This window comes from Pagrus pagrus (genome assembly GCF_965226575.1).
Source record: "Pagrus pagrus genome assembly, chromosome: 18".
Lineage (NCBI taxonomy): Eukaryota > Metazoa > Chordata > Actinopteri > Spariformes > Sparidae > Pagrus > Pagrus pagrus.
In genome coordinates, this window is record NC_140202.1 from 7,068,930 (window position 1) to 7,087,398 (window position 18,469).

General features: G+C 40.3%; 2 protein-coding genes across 2 annotated transcripts in view; both read right to left on the reverse strand.

Annotated features, from left to right (window-relative positions):
• Positions 1-596: 596 nt before the first annotated feature.
• On the reverse strand, positions 597-9,833 carry dapp1 (dual adaptor of phosphotyrosine and 3-phosphoinositides). The gene is made up of 9 exons (XM_084380871.1): positions 9,679-9,833; positions 7,950-8,072; positions 7,325-7,458; positions 5,910-6,040; positions 4,199-4,246; positions 3,966-4,028; positions 3,743-3,828; positions 1,940-2,027; positions 597-672 (listed from the first exon to the last, which is right to left on the reverse strand). The coding sequence occupies exons 1-9, from the start codon at positions 9,759-9,761 to the stop codon at positions 649-651; spliced, it is 780 nt and encodes a 259-aa protein (XP_084236997.1). The 5' UTR covers positions 9,762-9,833; the 3' UTR covers positions 597-648.
• Positions 9,834-12,527: 2,694 nt separating this feature from the next.
• Positions 12,528-18,469, reverse strand: part of atp10d (ATPase phospholipid transporting 10D) — a 31,493-nt gene continuing 25,551 nt past the window's right edge. Inside the window, exons 15-23 of the mRNA XM_084381231.1 lie at positions 18,230-18,414; positions 17,624-17,924; positions 17,367-17,443; positions 16,856-16,981; positions 15,811-16,011; positions 14,875-14,955; positions 14,583-14,687; positions 13,536-13,723; positions 12,528-13,442 (exon numbers count right to left, since the gene is read on the reverse strand). Coding sequence (XP_084237357.1) covers positions 13,247-13,442; positions 13,536-13,723; positions 14,583-14,687; positions 14,875-14,955; positions 15,811-16,011; positions 16,856-16,981; positions 17,367-17,443; positions 17,624-17,924; positions 18,230-18,414 — 1,460 coding nt within the window. The 3' untranslated portion in view covers positions 12,528-13,246. The remainder of the gene's footprint in view (positions 13,443-13,535; positions 13,724-14,582; positions 14,688-14,874; positions 14,956-15,810; positions 16,012-16,855; positions 16,982-17,366; positions 17,444-17,623; positions 17,925-18,229; positions 18,415-18,469) is intronic.

Genomic DNA, 18,469 nt, shown 5'->3' on the forward strand with positions numbered 1-18,469 from the left:
TGGAGGCTCCACCCCCACACATACAGGATCCACTACAAACATCCCGTTGCCAGATACAAGAGGACACCTCAGAGGTCTAGTGACGCCTTGATAGGTCAGAACTGTTTTGGTTGCACAAGGGGAACCCACACATTATAAAGCAGGTGGTTTTAATGTTGTGGCTGATCAGCGTATATATTAAAGAGCTCTTCTTTGACCTGTTCCTCACCAGCAGTTACCAAAGGGTTTGGGGCTGGGAGCCATAGACTGGGTAGGGAGATCAGAAAGTATCAAGAGGCCGACTGACACATTGTTGGTTTGGGTGTTATAAAATAATGCTAGCAATGCCCTTGAATAGTTGTAAAAGCAAATTCATGTTCAACATGCTAGTAACAAACTGTTAGAAAGAACAGTACAGTAAGTCTGCTAACAGGAGATTTTGAGAAAGTAAGCAACTTTGAACTCAATAAATATAACACAAAGCAAAGTGGAGTCACATCCAAGCTGTTATCCTTCAGTCAGTACAGTCAGGGAAATGTCCTGGTATTAATCATGCTCAAGTTCACTCCTCATTTTGAACGGTGCTGATCCTCATTGTTCATCCAGTGGATGTGATGTCCTCTATAAGGGTTGGGCTTCTTTCCATCTCCAGTGTCTCCGTGACAGCAGTCATTGACCTTTTCTGATCTGTGACTGGAAACAAGAGACACAAGAGTCCCTGTCAGCTGCAGCACTGACCATAAAGATCAACAGATCATTGGTTTCATGCCCCAACAACTATCATTTACATTTTCAGATTCTTCTTTACAAACTTATACTGTTAAGAACCAAAAAGTACTTGATATAATAAATGACCATCTTACATCATACAAAGAAGTATCTGGTGCTAAATTAAATCATGACAAAACAGAAGGAGTCTGGCTTGGAAAGGGATACACGGCCAGTAATTAATTTTCAAGATAAAAATGACAGTATTAGGTGTACAAATACACAATAATAAGTCCTATGAAAGAAACTGGGAGGCAAAGGAAATAAAAGAAGTACTAAAACTTACAAGTAAAACAGGTAATTATAAAAGAAATTATAGTGAATTTTATTTGGGGAACTACCAGAGAAGTGACCAAGAGTGTGTTATTATACAAAAACGAAAAGATGGTGGCCTTGGTGTCCCCAACTTAGGTTTAAACTAAAGGTTGTCTCTGTAGAAATATTGCAACAGGTAATGTGCAGCAGTGTGGACTGGTGAAGCACTGAGCTGGAAAAAAAATGGTGAGCAAAAAGCTCTGTAGTAAGTAAAGTAAATCATAGTGCTGTAATGTATGGTGTTTTGAAAGAATTATTATTATTATTATTATTATTATTATTATGTCTGCTGTCACCTTCAGATCCCTTCAGTTCAAGTGAACTTCTTTTATGACTTTCAGTTTAATATATGTCCCACTGAGCTCTCCTTAAACCCATGATATTAGTTTATTAATAAACCTCTCAGCATGAACATTTGGGCTAACTCTTCATAAACCCGGTTTAGTTTAGTTATAATGCAGCTCTCTAAAAATTGAGGGCATTTTTTTCCCCATTCTTTTACATCGCACAACCCTTTTGTCATGTTCAGGTCAAAAGGATTCAAGTTAGGGTCTTAAGCTACACACTGTAATAACGTACAGAAGTGTTGTTTAACCAGCAGAGGAGAACTTTACAGTAACAAGGAAGTGGCTTCATATTACACAAGAAAAAATCCTTTGTTGCACTGTTTCCTATCAAATTTCCCTAAACCTGCCTTGTCATTGTCTCAGCCTCAACTTTCCCAGAATGCTTTTTTGTAATGAAAAGTCTGGACTGTGCTATATGTCTATAGATTATCAATATTGCTTGTGAGTGTAGTGCCTATGACATGGAGCGAAGAGCGAAGGACCTTGAGTTTGAGTTTGTTCTGGCAGCAGTGCAGTCCGAACACACTCACCAGTTTCCACCTCAGGATCTTGATCCATTCGTCTGCTTCCACACCCGTCTTTGTACAAAGATAAAATGTCCTCTCAGGAAACACCAGGCTGTGGACACACAGAGATATGGAGAGTTGTGCATTACAGTACATTATCTACATTATGTGCTTTTGTCATTTGTCGTTTGAATTCTAAGAAGTGACCACACTCTCAAGATAAGAGCATCAACTGTCCTTGTTGTCCACAGCATCACACCACAACAACTTTTGGCTCCATGATACTGTTGCCAGATGTGACCCCATAAAAGAGTGAGTCATTGAGTCAGATGGCGGTCATATAATTGAATCTCTTATTTTAGTGTCCTTATCATTAGTCATTTCTCACAAACCTATTTCATAGTGAAGTGGTTATGGTTTAGTTGTTGTTTCTCAAGTTCAAAGGGTAGGTTTACTATTTTTTTAAGTGTTATTTAAAACCTCAGTCCATATGAGGGTTGAGATGTAATCATTCCTTCTGTTCAGCTAATAAAATACGCAATTAATTGTTATTCATTTTGGATGTAACAACTGAGCAGTCTCTATTTTCCCTATAGTTAGAACCAAATGAAAGAGTTCTTTGCATGAAATATCTTCGAAATGATGGAACATAAAATAAAGAGTTGCCTAACACTGCATTTGTGTTTTTCAGATGTCTCAATATAAGAGTATTTCCCTAGTAAGTTTAATGAAACAACAACACAAAAGCTTTCTCTTTTGCCTTTTTTCCCCTTTCAGTTTTATTTCAGGCATGTAATATTACTCATGAGCCTCAGCAGCCATTGCTGTAGAAAATACAATCAATCAGATCATAAAATCTGCTTCTATTAAAACATAACTGATAGAAAAATGACCACAATCCGAGAAAAAAACAGAACATTTGTATCCAAATCAGCAGTTCCTGTTCAGCACTGGGCAGTCTGAGGTAAAGCCTGGTTCTAACCTCTAACAAGTCACTGCTGCTTTCAGCTTGGGTGCACTTCTCCTTCCCTCCCCCTCTTTCCTTCTCTTATTTAGCTGTTCAAACTTCCTCTTTTTCACACAAAACAAATGTCAGATTTGCTGCCAGGGGGAAGTACAACTGTGGCCTGATCTGAATGGACTTGCTTTGCTGTTTCTTCATAGTGTTGATGTTATCTGATACGTTGCTGTCACATATACACTTACATTTTCTGTGTGGTTTCTCACATTATTCATTATTCAGTCATTCTCTATTTTTATGCTCATGCTAAAAAAAATATTTAAAGAATACCTTGATTATTGAAATTATTGGAAAACTAATATTTATACTTACTCTATAACCAACACAAACCCTTACAGGTGGGACAAAAGGCTCTCATACTTCAGATTATAAACTAGAATGAAACACAAATGCAAGACTGATAAAGGCTATCACTCAATACAAACTTGTTGGTAAACTAGACATTAATGTATACACAATAATTCATTGGTCATGGACGCATGCAAGCTGAGGAAGTTAATGAAACTTAACGACCATTAACTGTCAAACTTTGAACTGAAATGAAAGCTGTTCTCTACAAACTGACACCAGCTGCAAACAAAAAGGTTTTGCCAAGTTAGAGGTTAAACCTCACTGTTTATACTTCCTTCCTTCTATTCATGTTCCGTCAGCCTTTTGCACATTCCTAAAACAGGTTCATCAGGACATGTCATCCCTGCTGGCAGTGATCCAAACCAAAACGCAATTCTTGTGTTTTGTCATAATATTTTCACATGCAAGATCTGGTACAGCCTCCCAGTGCTGGTGACTGACTGACCATCACTTACCAGAAACAGTTGACTCTGTCCTGAGAGTAGTCAAACTGGACTGCAGAGCAGGCTCTCAGATCCAGGGTTCGAATGGGCTCCTCACACTGCAACAGAGACACTCTGCACCTTACACACTACAAACTCAAACCCTTTAGGTGAAATCTAATCAAAAATGTTTTAATCTCACACTCTAATCAAAAAAGTGAAGTGAAAGTGGCACACAAGCCCAGGAGAGACTCACCATTTTGTCTTTGAAGTACTTGAGTTCATATCTGTTCAGTGTGAACCACCTCTGTTTCCAGCTCTGCAGAAAATGTTTGGATGTGTTTTAATTATCACCTACAGTAAAGTATCACCTCAGTGTTAGTTTGAACTACAATCACAAGAGGACAACTGAAAACAGAGTCCTGATATAAACGGCTATGTGTTTAGACATGATGAGGTCTCACTCCTCTACAGTTCCTCTGCTCTTACCTTTACAATTGCTCCTTGTTTCACCAGATAGCCTTCCTTTGTGCCCAGCTGAAAAGACATGCCTTTTTTTAGTTATAAAAATAAATTGTGGTGGACAAATTATCCTAAGTCAAGGTCTAATGACCGGGAGCTTTCAGTCGCATCTCATGGTTTATCATCAGCGAATGAAGTTGTTCAGTTCAGTCAACACGTGACCAAACTATTGAACTCCTATTAAATGATAACAGGTGATAATATATGTAAACGTTAGCTGTAATTGGGGAGATGGGTGATCCCATGGCTGTTCCTTTAGTTTGCTTGGAGATTTTGTCTTTGTACAAGAAACAACATGTGTCAAGTCACAACTCTACTAGTTTGATGACCAAGGTTCCAAATTTAAGTCATGTGATGACAACTGAGCCAGCAACTCCTTTCTCAGATAAAGATTGATAGATTTGATTGAAAGCTCAGCTTCAGCTTGTGATGTCCAGTAGCCAAATAGATGAGCTGCATACGCACATCCACAGTCCCACTTCTTGCATGTCATACCACTTTCTCTCTGTGTTCATTATTGATATAAAAGCAATTCAATGTTTTTAAATGATTTGTTGTAAAAATAGAACTCTATAAAATTATCTTAAATCTGTACTTGATGGCTGCATACATGATACAATGTTATGTATTTCAAGGTAGGGAGAAAATGCAATTGAAGTAGTATTCATTGTAACACAACCCTAACATTACTCGTAACTCCAGCAGCATCTTGTCTATCACACAGTGGATGTAACAGTCCAGAACAAGTACTTTTCCAACCTGTAACCCCTCTATATAAACGGAGCAGCCTCAACATAAAAAAAAAAATGTTCTGCTGGGAAACCTTGAGTCCTGGCATTCATGTTGATGTTGCTTGACACGCACCAAGACCAAGTACACTCCCTGATGGCAACAGCACTACCTGAGGGCAGTGACCCCCAGCAGGACAATGCGCCCTATCGCACTGCAAAAACTGCTCAGAAATGGCCTGAATAATGTGATAAATCGCTTAAGGTGTTGACCAATCCAATCAAGCATCCGTGGGACATGCCGGAAAGGTCCAATCCAAAGAGGCCCAACAGTGTAATGGACATGGCTCTGACCCGTCAAGGCATGGACACCGGATCTCAGGGGGTGTCCTGTGATGTCTGGCACCAGGGCGTTAAAGCGAGGTGGGACCTTCATAGATCGTACTTGTTCTGGCATACCATGAAAACTTGATCGCATATGGATCGAGTAGTTTGGAGGCCAGGTTCACTCTGGTCACCTCCTGAGTCGTATTTGCCGTTTGGTAGGGTGTATTGTCCTGCTTGGGGGGCCACTGCCATCTGGTAGTGCAGTTGCTATGCTGGAGTGTACATCGTCTGCATCAGTGTTTGGGCAGGTGTCAAGAGTCATCCACATGAATGCCAGGACCCAAGTGTTCCCATCAGAACATTGCATTGAAATGATCAATGTTAATCACTTCAGCTATGATTGGTGGTATTTAGTAAACCATTAATTACTTTTGTTTTTCAAAGAAAAAAAGAAATAATGGCCAAAAACTATCAATATAATACCCATGTTATAATAGGATTATCTATTAAGGCTGGCCTGCAGATAAGTTGAATTTGAACCCTCCTGTACATCACAGAGGTATTTGGTTACATTCTGGTATCAGCTGCTCACAGGTGTGTGCAGTACAGTAGGTGTACAGTACCGATGGAGCACTCGGCACCAGATCGTTTTCCGTACGGCCCGTCTGTATGGCTGTGTGAACCCGCACAGATTCGTAGATGGAAGGCTCCTCCACACGCCAAGGATATGGACACTTCAGCACAATGAGGGTTCCTGGTTCAGAGGCAGTGAGGAGGTTACAGCCCTGACTGAGAACGTACAACTTCAACAATGCAACAAACATATGTGGGACTATTTTCTTGTCAAATGGAGAATGTGGAGTGGAGATTTTCTACCAATGCAGGGAAGTGTTGTAAAGTTTCATCTTTATTATGTCATGTGTGAAGTACGCAACACAGGAAAATATCGTGTAGTAATCCTGTAATAGCACAGTCAACAGCTGGCCACCACGCTACACTGTCAGTTGTTCTTGGTTAACTCAGATTGTTTTTTCCAAGACTTGTCTAACCCTAACCCTTGTCTTACTTATATAATAACATCCTCTCTATAAAATGAAAAAAAGTAATTAACATTTTTATTTGCGTAGCTTTACAGTATATATACAGTATATTGATGAGAACATCGGATGTCTTCCTCATTTGTGTGCTGACTTTTAACAAATGCAGTAAATAACAGTTGTCAGATGGTGATGTCATCCACAAAAGACAGGTAACATTTTCTTCATGGTGCTCTGAAATCTTATTAATGTCACCTAATATTTTGAAATAAATCAGAAAATTAAAGTCATTAAACTGATTTCAATTGCAAAGTCTGCCCTGCCTCTGAAAGACTGGCCACTTTCAGGATCCACTGCAGATGTAAGAAAACCATGTTAACAGTGAATGTGAGTAAAGCTGCTTGGCCTTTCTGTGCAATCAGATCCAAGCGCAGCACTCTGGGCTTGAGTACTCAGCAACTGGACTGTTGAGGGAGTCTGTTCATGACTTCCGATGGGCATTTTTCATTGAAAAGACATTTAAAAAACGTCCATAGTCATCATTGAAAAGACGTTGACAACTGGTTCAAAAGTAAAAGTTTTTTCACAGACTATTTGAAGACGTTAATTAAATGCTCACATTTAGACCATATTTCACTGGAATTTGCAATATTGTCTTGAATTAAGAAATTTAGATGTGTTTTTTTTTAGTCAGGTTCCAAGATGATGATATGCTCTTATTTGCACATCATAGCTGTTGTTATTACACAAATTTGTGTTTTGTGTCACATTGTTGTACCACATGTTAGACAGGGGAAATTATGGCAAAAGCCTTAGACATTCAGACTGGAAATCACCCAGGTTTCAGCTGCAAGTCAACTCTGAAATTCCAGTTTGTGCTTACTGGGAGGGGTCTCATTTCTAAAACCCATAGTAAATCTTTGTGTACGTACAAATGAGGAAATGTACGTACGCCAAAAAATGCAGCATGCTTGTTAGATAAGATCTGAAGTTCTGCATACCTGTGTCACTGCCCAGCAGAGGCTGGTTAGCGAAGTGGTTGACAAAGTCGTGAAGGGTGGCGAACTCGTTAAACCCAAACGCATAGCCGCGGTCTTTGCGTGTCACGTGAAAATGCTTGACCGAATCCTTCGCCCTGTGTCATATGACAAACAAACAAAATGTAAAGTTACACTTTTAAAGTAGTGCTGTTGTTCATAGTCTACTATTTTTAACAGCATTTTTGCGTCTTAACAATGCAGTACTGTTTTATAGTGTCATTGTGTTTTGGTTACTACTGTACTTTCTCAGTTACATAATGTAGCTGTATGCAGCACTATTGCCCAAGCAGAAATTCCCCTTGTGGACAAAAAAGTATATCTTATCTATCTCTACAGAAGTTGCTTACTTTTGGCAGGCAGCCCACCATTAAGTTTTAATATTGGCTCTCCAAGGGAAACAGTTTGGGCATGATAAGCCCTACATTAGATAACTCATTTGAGCATCTGCTGAACTATTTGAAAGTAAGCGCATTACTGAGAATTACACCAGTAATTTACTGTGACAAGAGATGTTTATGGTGCCACTATTGACCAAAACCAGGGCTATTATTGTCACTGAGAGTAAGTGTGTTATAGACAGACTGACCTGACAGACAGTGCGAAACAGCCTGGTCCCTCATTACTGTTTCTCAGGAGATAACTTCCATCAGTCCCATTAGACAAGAGAAGGGCCTCTGCAGCATGGCGGGACAGGTCATAGTGGTACCACCTGCAACACAATAAAGAAGAAATAACCTGTAAGTTACAGGTTTTAGTGAACTAAGAACCAAACTTGCTCTATTAAATATATAGTTAAAAAAATAGATAAATCTAAATGACCATGTTCAGAAAAAACATAATCAATAATGACATCAAGCCACTAAACCAGCATGATGTAACAGCCTCTGCTTTCTCCACCTCTTCTCCTGCTCATTCTCTGTGAGAGATGTGCAGTATAATTGCTTTTCTTAAGCTTTTGTAACTCCGTGTAGAATCTGCACTATTCCACATTAATCACTTGAACACTGAGATGTGATGTGTAGCACCTAGATGCTAGTTGTATGTGCACCGGAATCTAAAGCAAAGGTGAAGAGAACATGTTCAAGATTAATAATAGTCTCAGGCTGTAAAACAGATGCAAAGGAAACTAGTAAGGGGATGTGAAAGTCCATAATTTGCATTCCCAAGTTGAAAAACATTCATGCTCAAGCTCAAGGAGAATGAACATGATTCGTTTGTGTCCATATTTTAAAAGCAGCTTCAGTGTGTGTTTCAGTGTTTCAGTGACTCTGCTCTTTGCTGGCCTAGAAAGCTCTCATAGAAACCTGTTATACTTATAACCTTACGTTATACTTGTGCAGTGTCAACACAGAGTCGACCGAAAACCCAAAGACTCTTCATTTACGAAGCTTGAACCAGCAAATATTTGACATTTTTGCTTGAAAAATGACCGAAACAATGAATCAGTTTTCACAGTAGTTGTCAATAACTTTTCTTTCAATTGACTTATTGATTAGACGACTAACTGTTGCTAGACAAAACACTTTTGTGGTGGGACGCTATCTGAGGAGCAGAAGCTTAATCCATCAATCAATCCATCCATCCATCCATCCAAGGCTCTATCTTATGGTGTCATTTCTAGTTTCAAATAGCAACCTGTGCGCCCCTGGGCGTGTTGGCGCACTGATGGCGCATTGCTATCTTGAGGCAGCAGAAAAGTGCCATAGACCAACAGAAAGCTGGTCCGAAGTCAAAGGCGCAGTCAGACACACACGTCCCCTGGCGCACCTGGCTCTTAAAGGGAATGTGGGAAGACCATTGGTTTGATTTATGTTGCCCAAAACACACCCATGACTAATTCAGGAGGTACATTTTCCGTCTTTGCGCCGTGCGCCACACTTTGTGCCCAGATTATTCACAGTTTAACTAGCAAATTGGACTTGGACCAACCCTAAACGCACAGCGCGCTGCGCTTTAGACCATGCGCCAATAGGGCCATGTGAGCCATTTGAAGAAATAAAAACAGCATATGAGTCATATTCCCTGATTACAAATTGAGTTGTGCTGGATTGAATTTTTTACTTAAATGTCATAACTCTGATGATAAACTTCTTGTAATATTTACCAGATTTCATAAACAAGCATCGTCAGCACGGCTCTAGAGCTCTTAAAATACGTTCCATAAAGCGCATTCGTGAATAGTTCTAACTGCATGGTTCTGTCCATGTGGGCTCGTGATTCGTTCGCTTCGAGCAGAATATCGTTTTCTCTAGCAGGTGAGCGGCAGCAGAGAGAGAGAGAGCCTCACCAGAGTCAAAGAAGATGAACAGTCTTACCCCAAAGTCTCCAGCTCGTCACTCATGTCCTCAGTGGACGCATCACTGTAGAAACTCATGAGGAGGATCCAGTCACCAAACATCAAGCCACAAAGTTCGGACGATGACCGAAAAGTTCAGCCAGCAGAAAGAAGTGAAAGCTGGCTGACACGCCTAGGAGGAAATACTCTCTGCTGAGGCTGAGTACACAGTGTCAGTGTGCTTTCCCTCTACAGCTCTACCACCAGACACTAGAGGTACAGAAGTCACCTGGTCTGTGTCTTGTATTTTAAGAGCATAGTTTAATTGTAAGTATGGAATACAGTTCAATGTTTATAGATATTAGATATAAATATACAGATATTAATATAAACCAGGTCATCTCATCAGTTATTTCTGGAGTTCAGTTTTCATCAGCGGATGCTCATAATAATATAACATAATATAATATAATATAATATAATATAATATAATATAATATAATAAAGAGATAAAAATGTGGACTGAATAATTGTGTAAAAACGATTATGGGATATGATATGATCATACAATGCCTTCTACAGTAGTTTAACTATAATTTGATATGTTTCATATTGTTTTTGTGTTGGTTCAAATTTTCCCAGGAAATATGAGCCAATTGGCCACATAACTGTGCTAATACAAGTACACTAGCAGTCAAACGTTTGGACACACCTTCTCATTCAAAGGTTTTTCTTTATTTTTATTATTTTCTACATTGTAGATCAATACTGAAGACATCCAAACTATGAAGGAACACATATGGAATTATGTAGTAAACAAAAAAGTGTTAAACAAACCAGAATATGTTTTATATTTTATATTCTTCAAAGTAGCCACCTTTTGCTTTGATGACAGCTTTGCAACACTCTTGGCATTCTCTCAGTCAGCTTCATGAGGTAGTCACCTGGACACCAAACTATGAAGGAACACGTCTTCAGTATTGATCTACAATGTAGAAAATACTAAAAATAAAGAAAAACCATTGAATGAGAAGGTGTGTCCAAACTTTTGACTGGTAGTGTACATATATATACAAACACATATACATATATATGTATATATAATGTGTATCTGACAAGATGACTTCATTTAAGTTCTCAAGTAATTTCTGCATATAAATTAGACCGACTATACAGATGTGAACAACTATGTGTTTATTGCAATAAAACAGTGCAAACAGTTGGACTTACAATCATTACACAATATGAAAACGCTCATCCATGACTGCTGTCGACTGCACTGCAGTCTTTAAGGCTTCTGTAGAAAAGAAGGCATCTGAATCAGAGTTAAGGCTGAGAAAGTATTCTCATGTTATCAGATGGTTCATTACTACACAGGTAATGGTCACTTCACTTCAGACTATTAGGATTCTGAACTGGCCAAACTGCATTCAGGATTTCTATCACATAGTGCATTCACTCATCAGAACTAGTATTTCACTGCTGGGCTGCACCAAGAAGGACTAAATGAAATGAGCTCAGGAATCATATAGAATTAGTCGATCCACGTTTGTTTTTACATTCCATCCTCCTTCATTTTAATTTCATTACTAATCTGAGATGATTATTGGGTCTATTATTGTATTTATGTCAAAATTAATCATAATGTCATTAAATCCAAGATCCACAATAAACCTATCACACTACACACAGCTGATTTTCTATTATGAACAGAATTATTTTAATCATTTTATGCGAAGGCGCAATTGCATGGCCCAATGTGCAAGAATCAGGGTGTCGAAACTTTTTCCCTAAGTGGGCCAAAACTGAAAACTAATGGTGGGCCACAGGCAAAAAGCAAACACCTCCTGTATTACATGGTGAAGATGCAAAATGGTGTAAGGATCCCAAGTTCTCTTCATTGACCGACTTCCTGCACAAATGTCACTCTGCACAGCATGCTCAGAATATGAAAATAATAATGAGGGATCCTAACATGGTTAAAGAGCATTTATACCACACAATAAAACACAATACATATCATTATCATTTGTACTTTTTTTTTTTTATTTGCTAGAATCATCTGGTGGACCAAAGTGAATCTTATGGAGGGCCATCGTTGGGGTGTCCTGCTCTAAATGGTAAGGAGTTCCCTGTATAAATAATTTAATAAAATAAAACAATAAAACATTTTAATCTTAAACAGGCTTTGGAACAATGCACATTATCTGTAGGAGGTAATGCAATTTGTTGCAAATTTATCAAATGATCTAATCTAATCTAATATAGATCAGACTAAACACATTTCAGTTTCATTTGGTTCAATCATGCGTTCAAAGTATTTTATATATGAAAACAGTGAACTAGAGAATATTACTAATTGGGGGCTCCTGGGTGCAAAATCCTTTAAATCTTGATTTAATCTGATCCATGTTTATCCTCGTTAGTGCAGCTCAGCACAAGAGTTATCGTGCAAATGCATCAGTCCAAACTCAGAACAGCTCAGCGTCAGTGATTTCTAATGTAGTATTGTCATGTCCGTATGACTCAGTGATTAATCCTCGGACCTGCTCTGGTGTCAGCGCTACAGCTGAGCGGGTCAACAGAAACAGGCTGCTCATTGTAACATCTCAGTGAAATTCTCAGTCTTTTTCTACACACCATCCACAGACTGTAAACACATTCCAGCAACTGTGGGCATGTCAGCGTGTTTGTTCATCATCAAGCAGTGTGAACTACTAAAAAAAAAAAAAAAAAAAATGACATCAGTCTAGTATATTGCAGTAAACATGAACAAGACCATGATCCAGACATCTCCAGACAGCACTGCTATGGCTCTGTTCCTGCCCGCCTCCTTCATAGATGTTGGAAGAAGAGCACCCTCCTGTTTTGTTTCAGCCATGTTTGCCCTGTTGTGATGCCGACAGGGCAGAGAAGATTTGCCAGTTCATCACAAAAACGGTGCATGGACACATGCTCCCAGCCCTGCCTTGTTGAAGAAAAAGGTTTTCATGAGCTGATGGTGTTTGTTGATGCATTCAGTAAGGTCAGGCTCAGACTACAGGAGTATCAGCTGTTTTAACCCTGATATACCCCTCCCGACAATCGGAGGAGAAATCTGGCACAATAATCTTCATATCCTTATTCAGGAATACGTATTCAATATCCTGAAGTATGTGATGCATCGTTATTTTCAAGTCTTGTGGATTGTTAAGGTTTGAGATTAGAGAAAAAAACATCTGTGAAGATTCTCCTTAGGTGTGTAATGCAACCTGATTTCACAGTCGGTTAGGATTTTAAAAGTCCTTTAAAGTGAGTCCAGCTTCAGTAGAACATGTCCAAATCAAACATAGTTTTCCTAATAGCAAATCAGTCTCTCCAAGAGTTCTTTGGCTGTGGACATTTAGCACAATGAGTGGTCCTTCAGCAGAGATCGTGAATAGCTGGTGAGTGGAACATCTGTACAAAGAATCCATACGGTCAGTAACATGCACTGAATCCAGCATCTCAACATCCACAGTCTCTCTACTATCAGGTCTTTCCCTGTCCAGGTCATATAGTGGTATGACTGTCTGGTCTGCTGACCAAGAGGATGCAGCCCTCTGCCTCTGTGTGTGTGTAGAAGGAGGTCAGGAAACCACTGCGTCTGTGCTGGGCTCCAGGCCAGGGTTGTCAGCAGACACTGGCAGCCTGTTGACTCTGGAGTGATTCTGGTTCCAGCGCTGCATTCTTTTCAAGTACCTCTCTGAATCAACTTTGTCCATCTGAGCTGTATTCAGAACAGCAGAGGGGTTTAAGGTGTTGTGCAGTGCTCGGACCAACAGCCTGCAGAGGACAACACACAGGAAAGTGTGAGTTATGGTTGAATATGTGTTGTGTGTGAATGTACATGGTGTATTTGAGGGTACAGGTGTGTACCTGGGTAACAGGGCCGTCACAGCAGTGAGAGTGCATATGATGTAGAAGAGAGGCTGGGACATCTGGAGAGTTTCCACCCCCAGAGGGTTGGTGGGGGGGCTGCAGGTCACACAGAACAAACTGAAGAGCAGCACAAACCCAAAGTAGAAAGCAGCACTGGACACCAACACCAGCATATGAATCCACGTCTGCAAAATAACACAGAGGATTAGACTCCACAACCCAACTGGCCACATCAATCTGTTTGTTTACTGTTGTTGTTGCACACTATACACTCCAATGTTTTGATATTCTAATATCAACAATATGTATTGTCGATATTACATACAAAGGCAATGCAAAAGATGCAAATAAATGCAAAGTTGTTATTGAAACTGGGTGGCACAAATGAAGCAAATATATGAAAGTCACATCATCTGCGTATTGGTTGTGAGTTGAAAACATTCAACTTTCAGGGAAAAATGTACTTGTGTTGTGAGGTTAGCGTTAGGAGGGCAGCTGTTGGTCAGAGCTTGTGTGTAAAGCCTAGAGACCTACTGGAGGAATAAACACCCATCTCATCAGATTCTGCTCTGATCCAGAGACGTTTACCGACGGGAGGAGAGCTCAGAGATTACTTTTGAACTTTTGGGATTAAAAAGTGGATTTATCTTCACTCCTGTTTATCAACCTGACTGCAGCAGTGATACGGAGGTGACCTCCATTGTCGGGTGTTGATGTTCTGTAATGTTGACTGCTGACTGGAGCTGGAGGGGGAAAGTACTTTACTTCATGAAGGTAATGTTACAGAGAGGAGAGAGGGAAAAGAAGAGAGAGAAGCGGAGTCTCTGCTGAGTGCAGAGGTCAGTTAGTGACCTGAATTAAAACCCACCGACACAAACACACCCTCAGTGCCTGGCTGTTCGGGGCGGATGAACACTTGCATGAGTAACACAAGTAAACACAAATGATCCTGCGGACCAACTGAGGAGAATAACGCAAGGCAAAAATTTGCTACACGTTCAGTGAACACATCACAACAGCTTTGAGTGTATCAGTGTGTCTGACCAGAGTGTGACTCTCGATGACTTGGTGCAGCAGGATGATGAGGAGAGCTGAGGCGTTGATTGGAGAGCCCAAGGACAGCTCCCCAACGTCTGATCCTGCCAGTGCCTTAAACAAATATCACAACAATCTTACATTAGGATGGGACCAGAACTGTATGAACAGAGTTTCTTGCTATGCATTATTAAATGTGATGCCATCTGATAAGCTGTAAGGCTGTCAGAAAAAAAACAGTTAGCCCTGTGTTCATTGAGAAACACTAAATTATTTGACAGATTTGACACAGTGTACTTACAAAATAAGGCACGAAGAAGCAGACAAGGCTTTGGTAAAAAGCATCCAGGATATTGATCCAGAACATGGAGGGGACATAAATCTGCAGAGGAACATGATTAATCTGTTAGTCCTTCTTAACACAGGGTCAACAGTCAGGCATTAGTACCACTGACTTCATGCATACTTTCTCAGATAGATGAAGTCCATGTTTCCTGTCTTTTGCACACATGAAGATAAAAAAGGCGCTTGAGGCGACATGGCCTTCACATATTATTATGATATTTTTAGGCTTCACTAAGGGTGCTCCGATCGGGACTTTTGGGGACGATTTGGGAAAGATTCTGTGTCTCAGTCTTTGTACTGAGGTCTTTGCGCCCTGAAGCCACTACTCCATCACCTGGTCACTGCTTGTACCTGGTTACTTCCATCCAGACTGTACACTAGAGTCTGTAACTCCAAACTCAAAGTACTTTTTTTTCTCTAACCTCCCAACTGTACTTGTGCTTCAGTACATGTATTTAGTGTAAACTTATTGTGTTGTCACATTAAACTGCAGCTCACTGTTCAACACTTCCATGTTCCTCTGAACAGAAAATGTACTTACTGCAAACAGACAATCTCAAATGATAATTTGAACTCACTACTTCTGACTTCTGACTATTTATTTTATCACGATATCACAAAATTCGGTATATTGTTACATCGCTAGTAGTTTCACTAAATATGAACTGGTTTTGATAAGTAATCATCAGGAATGTGGATATACAGACAGAGTGGGTAAAGATAAGTATAAGAACAAATAGAACAGTCTGGTAAGTTCAGCAAATGACATCACTTTTCAGCTCTACGATATAGTATCACAATCCGATATAACATAAATAGTATATGTTATATAATAGTGCAAATGCAGGTTTTAAAGGGAGGTTTGAAAGGTGTCTTGTTGGTGTTCAGTCACCTTGGAGGTCTGTGCAGCCCGGTAAAGCTCAGGCAGCTCCATCAGAGCGTCTGCAGGTATGTCCCGGTCCAGGACACCGTAGATGAGAGGAGGAACAGAGGTGAAGAGCAAGTTGAAGAAGATGAGCACCCAGGAGTTGGACATGATGCTCCCAGAGAAACCATTGAAGAACTGATACCAGAACAGCAGATTCACATACATCTGCAGACACAGAGAAGCAGCAGTGAAGATTCACCAACAATTGTTTGCGGTGCTTGTGTCCGCAGACACAGCTGAATTGGGTACAGAGCTTTACTTGAGATTAATATTTTCTTTGTTTTGTTAATACACATATCTCTTTCTGGATTTTCTACCTATAGGGAAAAGGCCTTGAAGGAACAGTCAACCCCAACATTTTTAATTTAGTCATTATCTCGTCCCCCCATGCTGATGGAGAGTCAGGTGAAGTTCATAGTCCACAAAACATTTCTGGAGCTTCACAGCAAAACAGAGTTGCAGCATTCTGCTTAACAACTTAAGTAGCTGGAGACAAAAAAATAAATAAAAAGGGTTAGGGTTATGCAGCTCATCCGGCATAACCCAAGTCTCTGGAAGCCCTGAGATGCCTTATTCATTTGAAAAGATGAAGTGGAGACTTGGAGACCTGGATTACAGCAGACGACCTGTTGGGTTTTTTGTTCTGTACATTTTAAAACAAGTCCCATCTACTTCAGTTGTTCAGGAGAATGCTGCAATGCAGTTTTGCTGTGTTTGATATCTTATCACATTTATTAGACTGTGTTCAGTCATAACAGCTGCTTACAAATACCCCGCAAGACATAAACAATAGAGATTATTTTAGTAAAAAGTGAGGCGGCAGGAAAATACTTGACCTTGTGTTGTTCACAGTAAGCATTTCTTAGAATTACATTGAGTGGTTGGGGGTGTTTGTGTACTGGGGGCCTAACATTAACACCCAAATCCCCATCTTCACCAGACTGTTTGAACAAGCTGTTTACAATCATTTTTATCCACAGACTAAGTAGAGTTTGTCAAAAACTCTCACCACATTCTTGTAGAAGAAGTAGAGGATCATGTTTGCGAGGCGAGAGTAACACCAGCGGCCGTGGACCAGCAGCAGCTTACTGAGGTGTTTAAACCTGGAGATGGCAAAGTCACTGGACATGACAGCCTGGGGGACATGAACATGGAAAATATTTAGATATAGACTGATTCATACATCAACACTTCAAATTATTTAAAAACTGAGGCTTTTACCTCTGTTAGGTCCTACTGGACAGTTCAACCATACTAATTCCGCCTACTATAATATAATACTGTAGATGCTACATGATGTACATATAGATACTAATATGCCAACAAACTTCTTTTCCAACTTTCAGTTACATCTTACTCACTCTGGAAGTGTTCAGCGACATGAACAAGGTGTATTTTGCAGCCAACAAAAAGTCTTTGCTCTGTAACTGTCTCAGCAGAGGCAGCTGAGGAGGACATGTACTAACAAATGCCACCAACATGTCATTTATTAAGACTTATGTAATCTAGTGGTAATTCACCTGCATGCCCTCCTGACCAGATATCCCGATTCCCACATCAGCCACTTGAATCATGCTCACATCATTGGCTCCATCACCTTAAACACAAAGACGAAAACAACTTTTCATTTGTTGCATGTTTAACCGTTTTGTTTTAGGAAATTAATTGTCTGGAGAAAACATGTTAGGACGTGCAGGATAAAAAGATACTCTCTGAATTATTTATAAGTTTTCATAACAAGTAAGGTGTGGAAAACTCTGAATCCCTGAGTCCTTACCCACAGCCAGGGTCATGGCACCAAGCTTGTCCCGGACCAGCCGGACCACCTGGCTCTTCTGCAGTGGCGTGGACCTGCAGCAGATCACAGCCTTGCACCTGCAGCTCAGCTCCAGGAAATCTCTCTTCAGCTCCTCCTGCAGGGCCCAGTCCAGTGTGCAGCCGTCTATCACCAAAACAGAGTCGGTGGCGCTGCCAGAGGAAGCTTCCAAACGATTCTCTGCTGCAGTCGGTTCAATCAGACGGTCTCCCCTGCGCTGCACTTCCAGTTTTAGCTCCTGGAGTAAAGCTGCACACGCATCCTGATGAAAAAGAAATCCATAATGTTACATACTTTCAAAGAATGAACGCATGAAACTATTTTTGTTTGTGATTTTATCCATGAAGCAGCTGGCCATAAGGGAGTGGAAGCTGTTTAAACTAGTAAAATACATTTCTCGACTGGGAAATGTAATGAAAACTTATCATCCTTAGCACTTACATAGGTCAAACATCTATATTCTGAAGGTTTCTACAGAGGGGTTTGTTCATATATCATTTCAAAGCCTGATTCAGAACACTTTATTCCTATAAACAAACTGAGAATGGATTTGTAATGGCTGCTGACCTTGCTTCCACAGCTGACTGTCAGCAGCTCGTCATTAGGACAGAGGAGTTTACAGGCGTAGGCGATGTTGATGGCCGTCTCCTTCTTGTCTCCAGTGAGGACCCACACTTTGATCCCAGCCCTCTGCAGAGCTTCAATGGTCTCTGGGACCTCCTCCTGCAGTCTGTCCAAAATCCCTGTGGTACCTGAACACACGCACAGTAACATAGACTTTAAGCACCACTGCTCCCAGCTCTGGTA